This window comes from Sus scrofa, chromosome 12, assembly GCF_054392235.1.
Source record: "Sus scrofa isolate SSC_HxYL_T2T_F1_AM1 chromosome 12, Sscrofa_HxYL_maternal_Yorkshire_Landrace_v2.0, whole genome shotgun sequence".
NCBI lineage: Eukaryota > Metazoa > Chordata > Mammalia > Artiodactyla > Suidae > Sus > Sus scrofa.
The window spans coordinates 1,021,280-1,038,907 of record NC_139394.1 but is presented as its reverse complement, the minus strand read 5'-3'; the positions used below and the strand labels follow the sequence as shown (position 1 = coordinate 1,038,907).

Genomic DNA, 17,628 nt, shown 5'->3' with positions numbered 1-17,628 from the left:
GGGACTGGCCAGTCTGCAGCCGGGCTGGAGGGTGACCTGGGCCTGGGAGGCCGTCACCAAGGGCACAGGGCCCCTGGGCTTTAGCTGTCGGATGGAGTTGACCGCTCCTCCTCTGAGAAGGGCCTCTGGGCATCCCTTGTCTGCTGCCAGGAGGGTGGAGGACAGCCCCCACCCCGCAGGGCGGGCGGGCAGGGCTGGCCTGGGGTTTCCCGGTGCCCCGCCCACCCCACTTCTGCACGCACTTCAAAGTGGCTGTGGGGCACAGGCGCTGGCACTTGTCACCAGCCTCTCCCCTCAGGTCTGATTACTTCCACATGCGCCCAGAGCTTTGAAGCCCGAGACTCCCTGCTGCAAGGGGGAGACAGAGGTGGGGAGCCGCGGCTGGAGGGAGGGCTTCCAGGTGCCCGCAGCAGTAGGGGCGGGGGTCCCTCCCCAATGGGCCGGGTCTCCCAACCCTGCAGGTCGTGACTCTGTGGTCTCAGCCCTGGGGCAGCCTCTGACAGTCCAAGCAACTTTCGGGATTGGTGGGAGGTGGGTGCTGCGGGTGGGGTGGGCCCCTGAGGGCAGCCAGGTGTCCCGACCAGACTTGTAGAGGGGCCCAAACAGCTCCGAGCTGCCTGTCCCTGGTGTGGGCCCGGGCCAGTGGCCCTCCCTTCCCACAGTGTGCCCCCCGGCAGCCAGCCCCACTTGGTCCCGGGCACCCCAGGCCGTGGCGTAGGTGGGGTCCCAGGCAGGCAGCCACACGTGCACGGGCCCCAATTTCACCCCACGAGGCCGGCCCACGGCGCGGCCCTCACACCTGCTGTGCGTCACCCGCCCCCCCCCGCCCCCCGACTTGGAAGCAGCCCGGCTCCGAGGGGATGAATGGCAACAGGCTGTGTCTGGAGAGGCGGCTCTGGTTTACTGACGCTGCTCTGTGAGAACAAACGCACAGCTCAGGGGAGCATCTTCTGAGGAGTGTCAAGTGGCTGGAAGGTGACAGCCCAGCTTGGACGCTGGTGGCAGCGCCCCATGACTCTGCTTGTGTGCGGAGGACGCTCGGACGGTTGGCAGGAGGCCCACTCCTCCTGCGTGTGCTCCTGCCACCCAGTGGGCGCTCGGCTGCTCCTGGGGGTGCATAGGGGAGGGCACCACCCAGGCGCCAGCCCTCATGGGCCGGGTTCCCACTCAGTCCCCCATCTGCCGCATCCAGGCAGAGCATGACATGGGGAGGGGCGCTTTGCTGGGACGCTGGCCTGTCCAGCACCTTCTCCAGCTGGTCCACATCCACGCGGGTCAGGTCCTCCGCCTGGGCCTGCCGGAGCGGAGGAGAACCTGGGGGCAGCAGCTCCTGTCCCTTCTGAAAGTAGAAGCCACAAGACACGTGGACACGGGGCTTGGCCGTGACGCAGGCAGGCAGCCACGGTGAGGTGGAAAGCCTTAGAAGTCCAGGAGCTGTTGGGGGGCGGGGGGCGTGCTCAGAACCTGTGGGTGCGGCCAGCCCAGCCCCCACAGCGCCTGGACCAGGCCCCGCTCCCGGAGGCGCACCTACCAGCTGAGGCAGCACCTTCTCCAGCTGGTCCACATCCACGCGGGTCAGGTCCTCCGCCTGGGCCTGCCGGACGCTGCGGACGGCCGCTTCTGCAGGACACAGGTGAGCAGCGACGGCCGAACCCCAAGCCCTGGGCTTTGGGCCCGCTGCTGCCCCACCCCCGTGCCAGCTGACAGCTCAGAACCGGGGTCGGGCCTGAAACACCGCTTTCCAGGGACACAGAGCTGGGGTGTTTGTGGGAAAGTGGGAGTGTGCCCTGGTTTCCCCACCAAACACCACAGTGTAAAGGGATCACGGTGGTCTGGGCAAGCAGGACGGGACCCCGAGGACCCTGCCGGGCCCTCCGCTCACCCACAACGAAGACCTTCAGCAGCTCGGCCGTGAGCTGCAGCGCGTCCCCGCTGACTGCAAGGTGGGGAAGGGAGCGGGTCACGGACACGCCCTCTCCCTGCCTCCCCACTTTTGTCCCTGCCGCTTCTGACCCGGCTCACGTGCTTCGTGTCCAGTGGCCAAAGGCCCTGGCCCTGCAGAGCTGCAGTGCAGGGTCCCGGTGCCTGGCTGCCCGCCTCCCCCGCCCCCACCCCAGCCTCCGGTCCGCGCACCTTTGGTCTTGTCATCCTTGAAGTGCAGGTGCAGCAGCTTGCTCACTAGCTCCTGGGGGACAAAGGAGGTGTCAGGTGGGCCACTGACCCCACCCTTTAGGCTTTGAGTCCTGGATGGGACAGGCTGGTAATTGCCACTAGAAGTGCTCTCTCTCCGGGGCTGGGGACTGGGCAGCGGGGAGACCGCTCCCTGGGAGGCTCCCGGCGGGACCAGAGTGGTTTCGTGCTTCTGGCCCAGGGACGAGGCGCTCTCCCACTGTGAGCCCTTCACGGGTCTGTCCACGCCAACATGGACAGCATCTTCCCGTAACTGGTGGGGAAGGGCACCATAGGAACCTTGGAGCTGGGCGGTCAAGGTCAGGGACGGAGCCCAGGCTACCAGCGGGACTTCCTGAACAGCAAGGATGGGCCAAATGCGGGGCAAGGCCCAGTCTCCTCAAGGGGGAGCTTGAGCCCCAGAGGACGGCACCACTGAGAGGAGATGGACTCGGGCCAGCAACTCAGCTCAGCTCGGAACATTTTCGTGAGGGACACACCCAAGGAACCCAGGTAGAGCAGCCAGTGGGCAGCTGGGCCTGAGAGATGGCAGACGCTGGTGATGAGAACCGGGGAAGGTTGCTGAGGGTGGAGGCCAGACGAGAGAGGCTGTGAACGAGGGGCCAAGAGGACAGCAGCAGGGGGAGCCCAGACGGGGTGTTGTGCAGGCAAGGTGTGCTGGGACCCTCCAGGCCTCCAGCCTTGTCCACGGGAGATGGCACGGCCTCGCCCAGAGCTGCTGAGCAAAGCGGGAGAGCAGCGCGCGTGACGGGGAGCGGAGTTTGCCCCGGCCAGGGCTCAGGAGGGTGAGAGCTTGCAGCAGCCCGTACCTGCGGCAGCGTCGCAGCGGCCTCGCGCACCCTCCCAGAGTGAGCGCGCGAGCTTGGCGCCACCTGCTGGTCCCACCAAGAAAGCCCAGAAGGCCCTGCTGCCCCACTAGATCCCAGACTCCAGGGAAGAGCTGAAAGAGCCAGGCTGCCACCTGGGGAGCAGCTGCTGCACCGGCTTACCCTGACAACTAAAGGAGCCAGCACCAGCTGGGAGAGGGGGGTCCCCAAGCTTGCAAAGGGCAGCATGAGATCTGGGATTTGGTCAGCCTCTGTCTCTCTGTGTGGAGGACCACAACCCCCCACCCCGGCCCCGTGCCCCTCGCCTGGGACAGGCCTGCTCGTGGGTAATGACGGCAACCCCAGCTCTAGCCCGAGGCCTCAGGGCTAGGACTCCAGAGCTGCCCAGGATCCCAAGAAGGAGGCCCAGCCAGTGCTCCCCTCTGCAGCTATTACAGTGCAGGGAGGGCCCAGCCTCAGTGATTTCCCCTTTGACGCATTAACCCCTTCTAGGCCTGGGCAAAGTGGCCATCCAGGGTGAAGAGGGAGAACTCCCCCACTAGGGGCTGGCTGGACAAGGAAGTCCTCACCCAGGTACACAAAGGGCTGCTATCAAAAGCTCAGTGCTTCCTACCCTTAGCGCAGAGCAACAAAGCGAAACCCAGAGACCACTCACAGCCCGAAGGGTTTGGGAACCGAGCCTGCCGGCCTAGCGACCCACCCACTCGGGCCACGGAGGACTAAGTACGCGCGGGATGGGGGTCGTGGCCGATTCTGGGAATGGGCCGACCCTAGAAGGTACCGGCCGGCAGGACGGGGACTGGTTTAGGGCCCACACGTGGCTCACGCAGGGGGCCGGGCCCCGAGCTCGCTCCCAGTGCCTTCCCCGAGCCCCCTAGCCCGTCCCGCTCCGCCCCGCCTCGCAGTCCCTCGCTCACTTTCCGGAAGCCCGTGCCGCTTTCCTCCATGACCGCCGCCAAGTTGTGCGTTCTCAGAAGCCCGGCCCCCGCGCCTCCAGCCAATCGACCCGTAGCGCGCCTTCTGAAGCCTCGCCCCTGCGCCCCCCAGCCAATGGGGTCGCCGCGCGCGCCCACTCCCTCGCCCTAATTGGTCCTAAGCGAGCGCACCGCCCCCGCAAAGCGTCCTGGGAGTCGTAGTTTCCGCCAGGCCTTCCCGGCGCGCCCCGCTCTTCCTGGATACTGAGGGGCACCGCGGCCGCCAGCCCCCGCGGCAAGCGGGCGGGGTTCCTAGGCGCGAGGCCTGGGGCGGGGGGCGGGAGCGGCCCCTCCGCTAGACGCCCCGCCCCCGAGAGCATCCTCCTCCCGGATCCTGGGCTTCGGCGACCCCGAGGATCACCCGCCCCCGCCCTCTCGGGGCCTCCCGCCAGTTGAAGCAACTGTTTGCTCCTCATTCCGCGGTTGCTGAGGGCGTAGGGTCTGTGTGCGCCCCCCTGCGCTGTCGGGGGCTCTCCGTAGACCCCAGGGGGAGGCTTACAGCCAGCAAGGACTGGGGCAGGGGAGCAGGAGCCAGCAGCCCACTTCCCCAGCCTCCCCGCCTCCGGGTGAGGCCTGTCTGGGAGCTTTGCCGGAAGCCCCGCCAGCCCTTCCCTCATGGAGGAGCTCCAGCGCGCCTACAGCCGGCTGTGCAAGGAGAGCGGGGCCGAGCCCCAGGAGGCCGTCCTGCAGCGGCTGCACGGGCTGCTGCGGGGCCGGCTGGACCTGGCCACACAGAGCTTGACGCTGGACACCTGCAGGGCTCTGGGCAAGCTGCTGCAGAAGGAGGCGCTGCTGACGGAACTGGTCCTGAGTGACTGCATGCTGAGCGACGAGGGTGGGCACCGACGGACCGCAGTGGCCACAGCAGCCCTTGCAGCTTCGGAGGGCGGGCAGGGGTCGGCGTCCCTGGGCTTGTTTGCCCTGCTGCTCAGCACCCCCAGGCCTTGGTGCTCGGTGGCCCGCCTGTCCTCTTCTTTGGGAGTTCTCCCCTTCACTGTAGTCAAAGCAAGCAGCAGCATTCACTCGGGAAACTGGGGAGCATCTCTCTGTAGCGAAAAAACCTTAGCGCCCCCAGCCAGCTGGCTTAGGAGAGTCCGCATGGGGGGGGGGGGGTCTGCAGCCGGACTCTGCACCTGCCGCGTGTCAAACCTGACACAGGAGTGGGGCGACTGACTCATTTTTGGCATGAACCCTGGCTGGTCGGGGACCCTCGTCCCTTCCCTCCGTCTGGGGAGCTGCCCCTGATGGAGCCACCAGGAGCGGAGAGTGACTGTCCTGGTCCCTTACAGGAGCCACGCTGTTGCTGCAGGGACTGTGTGTCAACACCGTGGTGCGGTTTCTGGATCTAAAGGTGGGTGGATCTGCGCTTAGGGCCCTGCCCCCCGGCCAGGGAGAGTAGCGAAGCTGCAGTTGTCCTGGGGCCCGGGGATCCCGATGGCGGCGAGAGATGGTGTCTGTACGCACTGACTCTCAGTCTCCTGCACGTGTGCCAGTGTTCTGAGGGCAGGAATGTGAGTTCCAGAGCATTCCACAGCAAACCAAGAGCCTGCATCAGGGGGCCACTGTGGTCAGGGAAAGCAGAATCTGAAAGGATTCCACGCTTCCCGCCCATAGCTCGCTGTGACCTCACCCACTTCCCAATGAGGGTGTTCGGAGCCCGGCCCAGGACTCCAGGAATGACGGGCTGGCCTCTTCCTGTTCTAGGGCAATAACCTTTGCGCTGCAGGAGCTGAGGCTCTGGGAAAACTCCTCCGACAGAACAAGTCCATCCAGAGGTGAGGTGGCGGTCCCAGCCTTTGCTCCTTCTCAGCATGGCTCTGGGTTGGCTCCAGAGGACGCGGTGCACTCCTGCGCGCCAGTCTTCCTGGGCTGCGCATGGACGGGGGTGAGTGTTTCTCGAGGCTCCAGCCTCTTTACCACAGCCTCTCGAGCCTGGTGCAGCCCATGGAAGCTGGAGGCCCCATGAGGCCACACACCCCCCGTGCACCCTTCCTGCAGCCTCACCCTGGAGTGGAACAGCCTGGGCCCGTGGGAAGACGCCTTCGCCACTTTCTGCGGGGCCCTGGCAGCCAACAGTACCCTGCGGCAGCTGGACCTCCGCAACAACCAGATCAGCCACAAGGGCGCCGAGGAGCTGGCCCTGGCCCTGAGGAGCAACGCCAGCCTCCAGCAGCTGGGTGAGGCCGCCTGGCTCCGGGCCCTGGTCCTCAGACCAGGCTGGGCGGTCTTGGTCGGGGCAAGGGCTTCATCTCTGGCCCCTCAGCCCTGGCTGCTTCCTTTGGTCTGTCCCAGAGCGGAGGGTGTGGGGAACGAGGGCCCCCGACACAGGCAGTGCTGCCCCGCAAAGGAAGTGTCTCAGGCTGCGCCAGCCCCCAGCCCCACCCTGTGCGACCCCAGGTTTCTTTCCAGACCTGCGCTGGAATCACATCGGCCTCCTGGGGGGCCGGGCCCTGGCGAACTGTCTCCCCAGCAACAGAACCCTGTGGAGGCTGGAGCTGGCTGGGAACAGCATCCCCAGCGACGTCCTCAGAGCCGTGGGTACGGGTGGCTTGCACTCCGGAGCAGGGCACAGCGCTGGCCCCTGTGACGGAGGCCTGGCTACCAGGGGAGGAGCTGCTCTGGGCAGCACGAGGAGACACTTCATGGTGGGAGCCGACTGCCCGGTGCTGCTCCTCACCCCCTCGTGCCACAGTCCCCTTCCATCACGACCCCACCTCTGGCCCCAGGGCGGCTGAGCGCCCTGCCACTCCCCTCAGCTCCCTGCCCTGCCTGCTGTGGCGCAAGCTCTTGTAATTGCTCTGCCCCCAGAGCTGCTCTTGGCTGATCGTTTTGTAAACGCTGCCTTGGCTTTTAAGAGCCCACACGCACCTCTTAAAAGCCAAGCAGCGGCCTCTGACTTCTGGGGCAGGGACTAAACACCTACCTCTGGTGGCAGCGGAACAGCCTGCCCCTCCTCCCCCTGCGGGCCTCCCACCCCCACCCCCTTGGAGCCCCTTATCTGCCTGGTGCACTGAGGGGTCCATCCGATTTGGGGGTGAGATGTTGCACGGTGGCTTCCGCGCATAGGCTGGGCCGGGGGCTGGGCCGGCAGTCGGCCACTCGTGGGGCTCAGGCCCCCGGCTACAAGGATCAGTTGGCTCCTTGCAACAGAGCAAGCCATGGACCGCAACCAGGACCGGCAGGCCTCCGTCCGGGAGAGCCAGGCCCGCGCCCACATCCTCAGCAAGGAGGTGCAACACCTTCGGGAAGAGAAGTCCAAGCAGGTGAGGACACGGCCGCCTCTGACTGCGGCCCCACCCACCCTGGCTGTGTAGACGAAGGCCCCCCGCCCCCCCCCCGGCCCCCTTGCTCTGGGCCTGTGAGGTGGCTGCCCTCCTTCCCTGGAGAGCAGGCGGGCTCTGGGCCCTGACGGGGCTCTGGCCGGCTCTGTGCCCAGTTCCTGGACCTGATGGAGACAATCGACAGGCAGAGACAAGAGATGGCCAAGAGCAGCACGTGAGCAGGGCCGGGCAGGGCGGCGGTGTAGCGGGGGCGCCCAGGGTTCGGGCCCCGGTGTGACCTAACCCCAGCCCGTCGCTTGGCCACGGCTGAGGTCGTGGGGTGTGTCTGCTGAGGGAGTCAGCTGGACTGCTGTGTGAGCCTCAGGGCCCGGAGGGCTCAGGGGTCCGGGTGTCTCGGACCCTTCTCTCTGCGCACAGGGCGTCGGCGGCCCGCGTGGGGCGGCTCCAGGAAGCCCTGAGTGAGAGGCACTCTGTCATCAGTGCCCTCAAGGCCAAGTAAGGAGGGCGGAGGGCAGGGTGGGGGCGTGGGGAGGCTCCAGGACGCTGGAGAGACGTGCCCAGGGGCAGAGGAGGGCCGTCCCGACAAGGATTCGGGTCCCCGGAATACCAGGCGGAGGTGGGAAACCGCTGGGGTGGTCACCTGGGGGGGCATCTTGGAGGAGGGGTCGCCGGCCTTGGCGAGGCCAGCGGTGGGGTGGGGATGGCCCTTGCCTCCTTGCAGGCTGCAGATGGCCGAGGCCGCCCTGGCTCTGTCAGAGCAGAAGGCCCGGGACCTGGGGGAGCGCCTGGCCACCGCAGAGCAGGAGCAGCGGAGCCTGGCCCAGAGGCAGGCGAAGGAGCACAGGCTGGAGCTGCAGGTGGCCAGGGAGGGCTGGGTGGCAGGTGGGCAGGCGTGGCACCGGCAGGCGGTGCGGGGTGGCAGGTGGCCCGTGGCATCCCTTTTCCGTCTCACCCCCAGGAAGCTGCAGACCGGGAGTCTAAGCTCCTCCGAGACTTGTCCGCCGCCCAGGAGAAGAACCTGCGGCTGCGCAACCAGGTCGGGCGGTGGGGGCGGGGCCGGGCCCCTGGCGAGCCGGGGGCGGGGCTTCCGGCGGCCGGGCTGCCAGCTGCCCTCCTGCGGCGCCCACTTTCCAGGTGGACGAGCTGGAGCGGAAGGTGAAGTCTCAGCAGGAGCAGCTGTTCCTGAGCAGGCAGGAGCTGACCACCACGTCCGCTGAGCTCAAGATGCGGGCTGCGCAGGCTGAAGGTGGGCTCGCGGGACCTGAGACCCGGGGCGGGGCCGGAGGAGGCCCACCCACGCCCTTCCCTGGTGCTTCCAGAACGCCTGGAACTGGAGAAGACGCGGTCCCGGCAGAACCTGGAGGACGCAGAACACCTGCGCTTCAAGGAGGTGCCTCGCTCGTTGCGTCCTCGGGCCTTTGCGCCCCCCCACCCCCCACCGGGGCCTGCAGACGCCTCCGTGTGGCATGGTGTCCCCAAGGCACCCTCCTGGCCGGGCTCCCCTCAACAACCTGGGGTGCCCGTGGCCCGTGGCCCTTCTCCAACAGTGCTGGCAGATGTCAGACCCAGAACCTCCCAGCTGGTTTCTAGAAGGAACCCTGACCGCGCTGGGGCCGCTGGGCAGGCTGCCAGCTGCTCAGTGTACCTGGTGGGGTGACGCTGGGACACATCCTCCGACCTCACTTCCTGCGAGGCCGCTTGGGGCAGCCCCTGCTGAGAAGGAACAGGGTCCCCAGGACTCAGCTGCTCCCCAGGGTGGGGGTCCCCCGAGGGGGAGGCTGGGGAGCCAGCCTGCCAGCCCCACGCCCACCCCACACCTGGGCAGGTGGAGCACATGACGCGCCACCTGGAGGAGAGTGAGAAAGCCATGCAGGACAGGGTGCAGAGGCTGGAGGCCGTGCGGCTGTCCCTGGAGGAGGTGAGTTGGGCGCCAGGCCCTGCCCTCCCCTCGAGCGGCTGGGTGTGGCCGGCAGGGGTGTCTGGGCAGGGGCAGGACAGGCCCAGGTGGCTTGTCTGCGGTGCAGGAGCTGAGCCAGGTGAAGGCGGCGGCACTGAGCGAGCGTGGCCGAGCTGAAGAGGAGCTTCTCAAGGCCAAGAGTCAAGTGCGTCTGGAGGAGGTGAGCCCAGGCCACGGCCTGCTGCTTGCAGCGCCCACCAGGGAGCGAGGGTGGAGGGGCTGGGCTCCGGCGGAGAGGGAGAGGGGAACAGGGGTTCCTGGGGCACAGAAGAGGCAGACAGCACACTCAAGCACCCCATCTGGCCCCCCGCAGAGAGCCCGTGCCATCCAGCCCCGAGGTGGGGAAGGGGTTTGACCCAAACGTGCAGCCTGTGACCACGCGGTGGAAGCGGGGGAGCGCAGGGGGGTGGCAGCTTGGGGCCGTGGGGGAGGAAAGCCCTCTGTCCAGGTTGAGCCCATTCAGGGCAAGACGTGTGCTAACTTTCCTGACAAGGTGGTTTATGCTTTGCAAAGAAACCTCGGGCCGAGTTGGTGGGGAGGGGTCACTCCCCACGTGAACTCAGGCCCACAGGCCAAAGCAGCCGGCCCGCGCCTCTCCTGTGCCCACAGCAGCAGCGCCTGGCTCACGTGGAGGAGAAGCTGCGGCTGCTGGCGCAGGCGCGGGACGAGGCTCAGAGTGCCTGCCTGCAGCAGAAGCAGATGGTAGCCGATGCCCAGGCCCGGGCCAGCCAGCTAGGCCTACAGGTGGAGGGCCTGAGGCGGCGCCTGGAGGAGCTGCAGCAGGTAGAAGCCGGACTCTGGGGCCTCCCAGGGGTGCCCCTGGCCCCCAGCGGCCACCTCACCCCCCACACACACACGCCTGGCAGGAGCTGAGCAATAAGGACCAAGAAAAGGCGGCTGAGGTGACCAGGGTGCGGCTGGAGCTGCAGGAGCAGAATGGCCGCTTGCAGGCGGAGCTGACGGCCCAGGAAGCGCTCAAGGAGAAGGCGGCAGCCCTGGAGCGCCAGCTGAAAGGTGGCAAGGCCTTCTCACTGGGTCGTCCCACAGGAGGAGGGGCTGGCCTGGGACTCTGCTCGGCGGAGGATGCTGGCAGGGGACGCTGGGTGTTTGTGCACCCAGGGGGCCCTGAGCAAGCCCCATCCCAGTCCCTGTGGTCCCCCTGAACCGCAGGAGCCTGGGCAGCGCCCTTCCTCAACTGAGCTTCCTCCCTTGCAGTGATCGCGAGTGACCACCGGGAGGCGCTACTGGACAGGGAAAGCGAGAACGCCTCTCTCCGCGAGAAGCTTCGGCTGAAAGAGGCAGAGATCGCCCGAATCCGGGAAGAGGAAGCACAGAGGGCCAGCTTCCTGCAAAATGCTGTCCTGGCTTATGTGCAGGGGTCCCCTCTGAGGACCCTGAGCCCCCCAAAGTGAGGGGAGACAGGAAGGTGGCATCTGTCGGACAGCTGTGTGGCACACCTGCCTGTCCATCCTCTTCTCAGGAGGAAGAGGTCCTGGCTCTCGGGGCAGGGTCTGCAAGCTGGTGACCCGGAAAATCAGTGCTGGGGTGGACCTGAGACCAGGGCGGCTGCAGCTCACGACCAGGGGCTTCGCCTGGGGGTCCAGCGCCAGGCCCGGCCAAGAGGGCTGGGCTGGGCCTGGCGCCTTCCCACTCCTTGGTGCCGCCGCAGGAACGAGAACACTGACCGTGGTGGCAGGAAATGTGGGGGAGCAGCGCCCCACCCACTGGTCAGTCACCGGCGCTGTGTAAGCGCGGGGTGTTCCGAAATACAGATTTTTGCACTTTGTGGTACATTTAGGCCCAGCGCTTTTATCCCGCATCAGCCCGGGCCCTGCGGGAAAGGCCCTCCGGGTGCGGCTGCGACGCCCTCCTAACTGCTGCCAGGTGGGTGGGTGGGGGGGTCGGGCTACTGCAGCACACAGGAGGGGATGGGGACAACCGGGCCGGGAGCTGCCCGCCTTGAGGGTCTTTGGTGACTGCAGGAACCCGAGTTGGCACCAGCAGGAGGGCGGGTGGGCTCTTCCTAGCAGAAACCCTGTGCTCTGGGGCCACGGCAACCTGTCCAGCCGGGTGGGAGCCGCCTGCCTGCGCCGCCTCCCGCCCCTTGGCGTGGATCGCCTCCGGGGACAGCCTGTGGCCTCGGGGACAGGCTCGGGGGGCGCCGTGTCCCCGCCCCCCCCACCAGATTTCTCTGGAAGGCGCGTCCGCCGCCCCCCGCCCGCCCCGCCGGCCGCGCTCGGCTGTCTCCGCGCCCGGCGCTCGGCGGCGCTCGGCTGTCTCCGGCCGCTCGGCTCGGCGCTCGGCTCGGGTCCGCGGCCGCTGCGGCGCCGGGCATTTCTCCGCAGCTCGGCTCGCGGCCGCGCTCGCCCGGCCCGCGCCCATGCAGGCCATCAAGTGCGTGGTGGTCGGCGACGGGTGAGTGCGAGGCGCTCGGGCCGCTCGGCCGGGCGCGGGCGGCCCCGGGGCCCCTCCGGGCGGGGCGCGCGGCCGGGGCGGAGTGGGCGGCGCGCGCGCGGCCCGGGGAGCCCTGCTCTGGGTCTGGGCGGGGCGGCCGCAGACGCGCCCCCGACCGGGCCGGGGGGCCGGGCCGGGGCGAGAGGGCGAGGCGGAGCGAGGTCCCGGCCGGTCGCGGGGCGCAGGCCTTCGGCTCAGGCCCACCTGATGCTGCGGCGGCCCGCGGCCCCGCCTGGCCTCCCGGTGGGTGCGGCCAGGCCCCCCACCTGGGCTGAACCCTCGGCCGGCTCCACCGTCTCCTGCCCGGGGCCCTGCCCCCGGGAGGCCCGCCCGCCCCGGCCCTCCCCCTCCGTCCGTAGGTCGCGGCGGACCTGCAGGGCAAGCACCGCTGTCCCCGCCCTGGGCCCCGTGGGAGCGGGCTGCCCTTGCTGGGCAGCCGGCTGAGGCGGCCTGCGAGCCGCATGGCTCGCGCTCTCTCCGCAGCGCCGTGGGGAAGACCTGCTTGCTGATCAGCTACACGACCAACGCCTTCCCGGGAGAGTACATCCCCACCGTGTGAGCAGGCGCCGCGGGCGGGCGGGCGGGCGGGTGGGCGCCGGTGCACCGGGCTCCCCGGGCTCCGAGGTCGGGCCGGGTGGCCCTGGTCTGGGCTCCAGGGTGGGGCGAGGTGCTGGCAGAGCTCCAGGTGCGTGCAGGCCTGAGAACCCAGACACGGCTCTGCTCCTGCAGTTTCGACAACTATTCTGCGAATGTGATGGTGGACGGAAAACCGGTCAACCTGGGCCTGTGGGACACCGCGGGACAGGAGGACTACGACCGCCTGCGGCCACTCTCCTACCCCCAAACCGTAGGTGACCCCAGGGTCTGGGTGGCTTGGGTGGAGGCCCTAGGGTCCTGATGCTGGGGACGTTGGGAGCCTCCTTGACCACTCTCAGGGTGCCTCCCTCTCTTTCTCCAAGGACGTCTTTCTGATCTGCTTCTCCCTGGTGAGCCCAGCCTCCTTCGAGAATGTTCGAGCCAAGGTAGGCAGGGCTGGAAGCAGGGTGCGTCTCCCGTGGGGTGGCGGGGGAGCCCAGGGCACTCGTCCTCATCCGGAAGGGGCCTCTTGCTGGAAAATCTTAAGTAGGGAAGTTAACTTTTTTTTTTTTTTTGTCTTTTTGCTATTTCTTGGGCCACTCCCACGGCATATGGAGGTTCCCAGGCTAGGGGTCGAATCGGAGCTGTAACCACCGGCCTACGCCACAGCCACAGCAACGCGGGATCCGAGCCGTGTCTGCAACCTACACCACAGCTCACGGCAACGCCGGATCATTAACCCACTGAGCGAGGCCAGGGACCGAACCCGCAACCTCATGGTTCCTAGTCGGATTCGAGAGGCCAGGGACCGAACCCACAACCTCATGGTTCCTAGTCGGATTCGTTAACCACTGCGCCACGACGGGAACTCCCCCTTTTTTTTTTTTAACATTGATGTTTTAACTTAAGGTATCTTCTTTATCATAGTTGCTTTGTAACGTTCTGTCGGTTTCTGTAAAGTGAGCCGGTGACACATGTACATACATCCTTTTTCTCGCGTCATTTTCCATCACGCTCCGTCGCAAGTTAGTTCCCTGTGCTGTCCAGCAGGACTTCATTGCTTATCCACTGCAAATGCTATAGTTTAGATCCACTAGCCCCAAACTCCCGGTCCATCCACTCCCTCCCCTCCCGCTTGGCAACCCCAAGCCTGTTCTCCATGTCTGTGGGTTTGTTTCTTTCCTGTAGATAGATTCGTTTGGGCCATTTATTAGATTCTAGATATAGGCGATGTCACATGGTACTTGTCTTTCCTTTTCTGACTTGACTTACTATGAGAGAGTCTCCAGCTCCATCCATTCTGCTGCAAATGGCACACGGGGTCCTTTAGAGCAGAGGAGATGCCTGTTATGCTTGGTGTGGGGTCTGAAGGTGGCCCCCGGGGGGGGGGGGGGGAGGTGAGGGGCCAGGGTGGGGTAGGGGTGGTGAGTGAGGCTCTCACTCCAGGACGGGGGAGGCTCCTGGCGGTGAGGCCCTGATGGGCCGGGAAGCCCCTTGGCTGGCTCCTTCCGCTTTTGGTCATTTTCCTGCCAAACCTGGTGGTTGCCCGTGAAGCAAGAAGGCCTAGGGAGGCACCACGAGGGAGGGCCAGGCTAGGGGTGCAGCCCCCAAGGGGTAGGGATCAGAGCCTCCATCCCTACAGTGGTACCCAGAGGTTCGGCACCACTGCCCGCACACGCCCATCCTTCTGGTGGGCACCAAACTGGACCTCCGTGATGACAAGGACACCATTGAGCGGCTGCGGGACAAGAAGCTGGCACCTATCACCTACCCCCAGGGCCTGGCCATGGCCCGGGAGATCGGTGAGTGGGCAAGGCGGGGCCTGCTGGACCAGGGAGGAGGGGGGCCCTCCTCTGTGGGGTAAGGGGGTGGGGCACAGAGGGCTGCCCCCTAGTGGTTTCCACCCCTGCTGCTCCAAGGCTCTGTCAAGTACCTGGAGTGCTCGGCCCTGACCCAGCGGGGCCTGAAGACAGTGTTTGACGAGGCCATCCGGGCTGTACTGTGCCCGCCCCCTGTGAAGAAGCCGGGGAAGAAGTGCACGGTCTTCTAGAACCCCACTTCTGGAGGAGCAGCCCCTGCCCCGCCCCGTCTGTTGCATTGCGCTGTCTGGTGTCCCTGAGTCCGCTGGGGGAGTGGTGGGGGTGGGGGGGCGAAGCACGGGGTCCTGGCCGCTCCGCTGCCTCTTCCTGGGCCGCAGCTCCAGCCTTCTCCCCTGGCTCCCAAGGGAGGCCGGGCGGGAGAGGGTCTCCCTCAGGCTGCAGAGGCAGGTCCAGGGCAGCCCCGGGACGGGCTTCCCTAACGGGGGAGGTGGGGTGGGTTCTGTCCTTGTGCCCCAGGATGGGGTGGCCCCTTATTTTATACAATAAACGTTCATCTCCTGCCCACCTTGTCTTACCTGCCTGCCCTCCACCCTGGGGGGTGCTAGACCCCCAACTCCCCGCTCCACGTATGGAGCAGGTGAGCTTGCCGCTCCACCCCGGGCCAGAGGACAGGGGGGGAAGCTTCCTGAGCGGTCCTGTCTCCAAAGGAGGGACCAAGACCAAAGGGGGGCAAGCCCGTCCTGCCCTCCTCAGGCCTCTGGGGGGGCCACAGCCAGAGCAGCTGAGCTGTGGGTGGAGTTGGGGGGCTGCAGAGCCCAGGGCAAGGCCGGGGGACACTGAGCTGTGTGTTCAGGAAGACAGAGCACCGGGAGCCAGGGCGTCGGGGCTGAGGTGGGAGGAGCCTGGTGAGGGGTGGCAGGGGGCGAGGGGGTCTCTCCCAGTCTCCACCTTGAGGGCTTCGAACAGGTGGGAGTTTTTCACCAGGAAAACTGACAGTTCTCCAGCTGGACCTGTGCCCCGTGTGCTTGGAACGGGGCAGATCACTCACCCAGCTGAGGACTGGAAACCGTCCGCAGACTTGGTACAGGCGTCCCTCGAGTCATCGGCAAAGTAGTGAAGTCCCAGCGCGGCCCCGCTTGACCTCAGGGAAAACCAACCAACCTTCCTACTGAAAACACCACTGCTGGAGCTCCCACTGCGTCCAGCGGGGTCAGAGGCTTCTTGGGAAGCCAGGGTCATAGGTTCCGCAGCCCGGCACCGTGGGTTAAGGATCCAGCATCACCACGGCTGCGGTGTATGTCACAGCTGGGGCTCAGAGTTGACTCCTGGCTCAGGAACTCCATGTATTGGGGGCAGCCAAAAACAAAAACAAAACCCACCCCTGCTCCCACCCTAGGGGCCTTGGGACAGGGCCAAAGGCCCTCCTTGGTCAAATGGACCACCCTCCTGAGGAGCTGGCCTTCTGGAAGGGACCTAACTTCAGGCAGAGGAGCCAGGCCGCCAGCCGGCCCAGGAGGTGAGCTGAAGAGGCGTCTCCACCTGGGCTCACTCCCCACACCCGGGCCCAAGCTGTGTGTGGCAGCAGCCTAGGAGTGAGTGTGCAGACTGGGCAGAAGCAGCACGTTTATTGGGTGGGGGTGGGGGTGGGGGTGGGGCGGGCGCTCAGGTGGCCAGGTAGCCTCCGTCCACCGGCAGAGTGGAGCCGGTGGTCATGCTGCTCCGGTCGCTCAGCAGGAAAAGGATGGCGTCCACCACGTGCTCCACCTCTGCGGGGAGGTGCGGTCCAGGTGCGATGAGGGGGCTGCCTCCCCCCCCCACCCCCCCACCCCTGGCAGACCCCTGGAGCCAGTCCCCACTGGGCTCCGGCCCGAACTCACCAGCAAACCTGCCCAGTGGGATGCGGTCCAGCATGGCCTTGGCCTTCGGGGGGTTGCTCCAGTTGGCCCGGCCCATGGGCGTCATCACCACTGTGGGGTTCACTGCATTCACACGGATCTGCACCAGGACGGGCAGGGGTCAGCAAGGGGGCTGGGGCTCCCTGGGCACCCGGGTGGGTGACGGGAGGCATCCCCGTGGGGCTCGCCTTGTGTGGCCCGAGCTCCAGAGCCATCATCTTGGTCAGCATGTCCAAGGCCCCCTTGGTGGAACCTGTGACGAGGGACAGCAGGTGTGGGGCCCGAGCCGGCTGCTCAGGCGGGGGTGGGGTTAGGGCAGGGCACGGCCAGGGCTCGCTCACAGTAGACGCTGTGGTTAGGCAGGGCGCGCTGGGAGGCCTGGCTGGAGACATTCACGATGGACCCCGGGGCTCCCCGAGCTATCAGGCCTCGGGCCACGATCTGAAATCACAGAGAGCGTGAGGCAGAACGGGGGGGTCACCCACCCGTTCCCACTCCTGCCCTGAAGGCAGCTCACCTGGGACACCTGGATGACGGCCCGAAGGTTCACTTCAAAAGACCTGGAGCCACGGGGATAGACCCTGGTCAGGTTCTGCGGCAGGAGACAGCCCTTTCCCGGGGGGTCCCCTCCTCGCCTGGCTCACCTGTCGCAGGCCTCCTTGGTGACCTCCAGGAAGGGCTGCATCAGCGCCACCGCCGCGTTGTTCACCAGCAGGTCCACGGGGCCCACGCCACCCAGCGCCCGCTCCGTGGCCTCCCAGTCGCCCAGGTCCACGCACACGGGCTCTACCCCGGGGCACTGCGTATAAAGGTGGTAGGGTCACATCTACCAGGGGCTCCATGCCAAGAAAGGGTATACAGCTGGGCCTCTGCACCAGAGGGACGGGGAGCCAGGTGTGGCCGACCTTTGAGTCCGACAGGGGTCAGCGGGCCCAGAGGAGCCGGTCGCCTTCTTGGGGCTTGGAAGCCCAGGCTGGGCGGGGGAAGGGGAGTTAACTCGGCCTCTGGGCCCCTGGTCAACTCAGGGCTTCGCTTGGGGACCAGGGCCCTGGCCCCGCCTCCAGCCAGTCAGTCCACTTCCTCCCAGCGAGAGTCTCTGGTCCCGAGCCTGCAAGGCAGCCATTTCTGCCTCCTTTAAGTCCAGGGAGCGTCGTCTTTCTCCCGCCTAGTCGGCGGCCCACGAAGGCAGCGCGCCGGGGAGGGGGTGCTACGGTCCTTGGTGAGTCCCAGCGCCCGACGCCTGCACGTCCCGGCCCGCCCCCGGCCCTGCCCGCTGCCCACTTTGCTGGGGCAGGGCGGCGCCTACCTCGCGGACCAAGCTATCCAAGTCGGCCTGGGTCCGGCTCACGGCCACCACCTGCGCACCCGCCGCGTGCAACGCCTGGACCGTGCTGCGCCCAATGCCTGCGGGGAGCTCGGCTCAGTACGCGCGCGCCTCCCCGGCGGCCCCCTCGGCCCACCTTTGCCTGTCCCGGGCCGCCGCCTCGGACCCACCTTTGCCCGCCCCGGTGACGAGCGCCCGGCGCCCCGCAAGCCCCAACTCCATGAGGCCTGGGCCCGCTCTGGGCGCTGCGTCCGCCCAACCGAGTGCCAGGGTTCGGCTGTGCGCAGGGGTCCGCGCGAGGCGAGGGGCGGGACTCGGCGGCCCAATCGC

The 17,628-nt window shown here is 67.1% G+C and overlaps 4 protein-coding genes and 1 long non-coding RNA gene across 19 annotated transcripts; 2 read left to right on the top strand and 3 right to left on the bottom strand.

Annotated features, from left to right (window-relative positions):
• Positions 1 to 778: 778 nt before the first annotated feature.
• Positions 779 to 4,011, bottom strand: CENPX (centromere protein X). Of its 5 annotated transcripts, none has more exon segments than NM_001435259.1 (6): positions 883 to 1,240; positions 1,297 to 1,434; positions 1,532 to 1,620; positions 1,883 to 1,936; positions 2,134 to 2,185; positions 3,935 to 4,011. In NM_001435259.1, coding segments are annotated over 5 exon segments (240 nt in total). In that variant the 5' UTR covers positions 3,965 to 4,011; the 3' UTR covers positions 883 to 1,240; positions 1,297 to 1,419.
• A 298-nt stretch (positions 4,012 to 4,309) lies between these two features.
• On the top strand, positions 4,310 to 11,020 carry LRRC45 (leucine rich repeat containing 45). 10 transcript variants are annotated; one of them, XM_084983308.1, is made up of 17 exons: positions 4,310 to 4,826; positions 5,281 to 5,342; positions 5,696 to 5,766; positions 5,990 to 6,168; positions 6,401 to 6,529; positions 7,142 to 7,254; positions 7,428 to 7,486; positions 7,690 to 7,767; positions 7,994 to 8,129; positions 8,231 to 8,308; positions 8,407 to 8,518; positions 8,592 to 8,662; positions 9,098 to 9,190; positions 9,297 to 9,389; positions 9,842 to 10,012; positions 10,096 to 10,243; positions 10,445 to 11,020. In XM_084983308.1, the coding sequence occupies exons 1-17, from the start codon at positions 4,607 to 4,609 to the stop codon at positions 10,639 to 10,641; spliced, it is 2,010 nt and encodes a 669-aa protein (XP_084839434.1). In that variant the 5' UTR covers positions 4,310 to 4,606; the 3' UTR covers positions 10,642 to 11,020. The 10 variants fall into 10 exon arrangements, with proteins under 10 accessions (XP_084839434.1, XP_020922032.2, XP_020922031.2 ...); XM_021066373.2 differs by having other exon boundaries at positions 9,839 to 10,012; XM_021066372.2 differs by having other exon boundaries at positions 6,389 to 6,529.
• A 503-nt stretch (positions 11,021 to 11,523) lies between these two features.
• RAC3 (Rac family small GTPase 3) lies at positions 11,524 to 14,643 on the top strand. The gene is made up of 6 exons (XM_021066402.2): positions 11,524 to 11,644; positions 12,167 to 12,238; positions 12,413 to 12,530; positions 12,643 to 12,705; positions 13,902 to 14,061; positions 14,179 to 14,643. The coding sequence occupies exons 1-6, from the start codon at positions 11,610 to 11,612 to the stop codon at positions 14,307 to 14,309; spliced, it is 579 nt and encodes a 192-aa protein (XP_020922061.1). The 5' UTR covers positions 11,524 to 11,609; the 3' UTR covers positions 14,310 to 14,643.
• On the bottom strand, positions 13,177 to 15,242 carry LOC146397965 (uncharacterized). Of its 2 annotated transcripts, XR_014820592.1 has the most exons (3): positions 15,128 to 15,242; positions 13,532 to 13,583; positions 13,177 to 13,327 (listed from the first exon to the last, which is right to left on the bottom strand). It is a non-coding gene; the product is annotated as an uncharacterized LOC146397965 (long non-coding RNA). The 2 variants fall into 2 exon arrangements; XR_014820591.1 differs by lacking the exon at positions 15,128 to 15,242 and having other exon boundaries at positions 13,532 to 13,653.
• Positions 15,243 to 15,685: 443 nt separating this feature from the next.
• DCXR (dicarbonyl and L-xylulose reductase) lies at positions 15,686 to 17,559 on the bottom strand. The gene is made up of 8 exons (XM_021066401.2): positions 17,469 to 17,559; positions 17,281 to 17,378; positions 16,619 to 16,773; positions 16,492 to 16,534; positions 16,316 to 16,415; positions 16,163 to 16,227; positions 15,957 to 16,074; positions 15,686 to 15,845 (listed from the first exon to the last, which is right to left on the bottom strand). Exons 1-8 carry the CDS (start codon positions 17,518 to 17,520, stop codon positions 15,742 to 15,744), a joined length of 735 nt encoding a protein of 244 aa, XP_020922060.1. The 5' UTR covers positions 17,521 to 17,559; the 3' UTR covers positions 15,686 to 15,741.
• Between the last annotated feature and the right edge of the window lie 69 nt (positions 17,560 to 17,628).

What these genes read in the sequence shown, in the direction of transcription:
- CENPX (XM_021066398.2), bottom strand. Translation starts at nt 3,964, where the DNA reads ATGGAGGAAAGCGGCACGGGCTTCCGGAAA. An exon ending in CAAGGATGACAAGACCAAAG is followed by an intron (nt 1,937 to 2,133) that starts GTGCGCGGACCG and finishes CCCACCTTGCAG; the next exon opens with TCAGCGGGGACGCGCTGCAG. An exon ending in AGAAGGTGCTGCCTCAGCTG is followed by an intron (nt 1,340 to 1,531) that starts GTAGGTGCGCCT and finishes TTCTACTTTCAG; the next exon opens with AAGGGACAGGAGCTGCTGCC.
- LRRC45 (XM_021066371.2), top strand. Translation starts at nt 4,607, where the DNA reads ATGGAGGAGCTCCAGCGCGCCTACAGCCGGCTGTGCAAGGAGAGCGGG. An exon ending in TGCGGTTTCTGGATCTAAAG is followed by an intron (nt 5,343 to 5,695) that starts GTGGGTGGATCT and finishes TTCCTGTTCTAG; the next exon opens with GGCAATAACCTTTGCGCTGC. An exon ending in CAGAACAAGTCCATCCAGAG is followed by an intron (nt 5,767 to 5,989) that starts GTGAGGTGGCGG and finishes CCCTTCCTGCAG; the next exon opens with CCTCACCCTGGAGTGGAACA.
- RAC3 (XM_021066402.2), top strand. Translation starts at nt 11,610, where the DNA reads ATGCAGGCCATCAAGTGCGTGGTGGTCGGCGACGG. An exon ending in GGAGAGTACATCCCCACCGT is followed by an intron (nt 12,239 to 12,412) that starts GTGAGCAGGCGC and finishes CTGCTCCTGCAG; the next exon opens with TTTCGACAACTATTCTGCGA. An exon ending in TCGAGAATGTTCGAGCCAAG is followed by an intron (nt 12,706 to 13,901) that starts GTAGGCAGGGCT and finishes CCATCCCTACAG; the next exon opens with TGGTACCCAGAGGTTCGGCA.
- DCXR (XM_021066401.2), bottom strand. Translation starts at nt 17,520, where the DNA reads ATGGAGTTGGGGCTTGCGGGGCGCCGGGCGCTCGTCACCGGGGCGGGC. An exon ending in CGTCACCGGGGCGGGCAAAG is followed by an intron (nt 17,379 to 17,468) that starts GTGGGTCCGAGG and finishes AGCTCCCCGCAG; the next exon opens with GCATTGGGCGCAGCACGGTC. An exon ending in ACCAAGGAGGCCTGCGACAG is followed by an intron (nt 16,535 to 16,618) that starts GTGAGCCAGGCG and finishes CCGTGGCTCCAG; the next exon opens with GTCTTTTGAAGTGAACCTTC.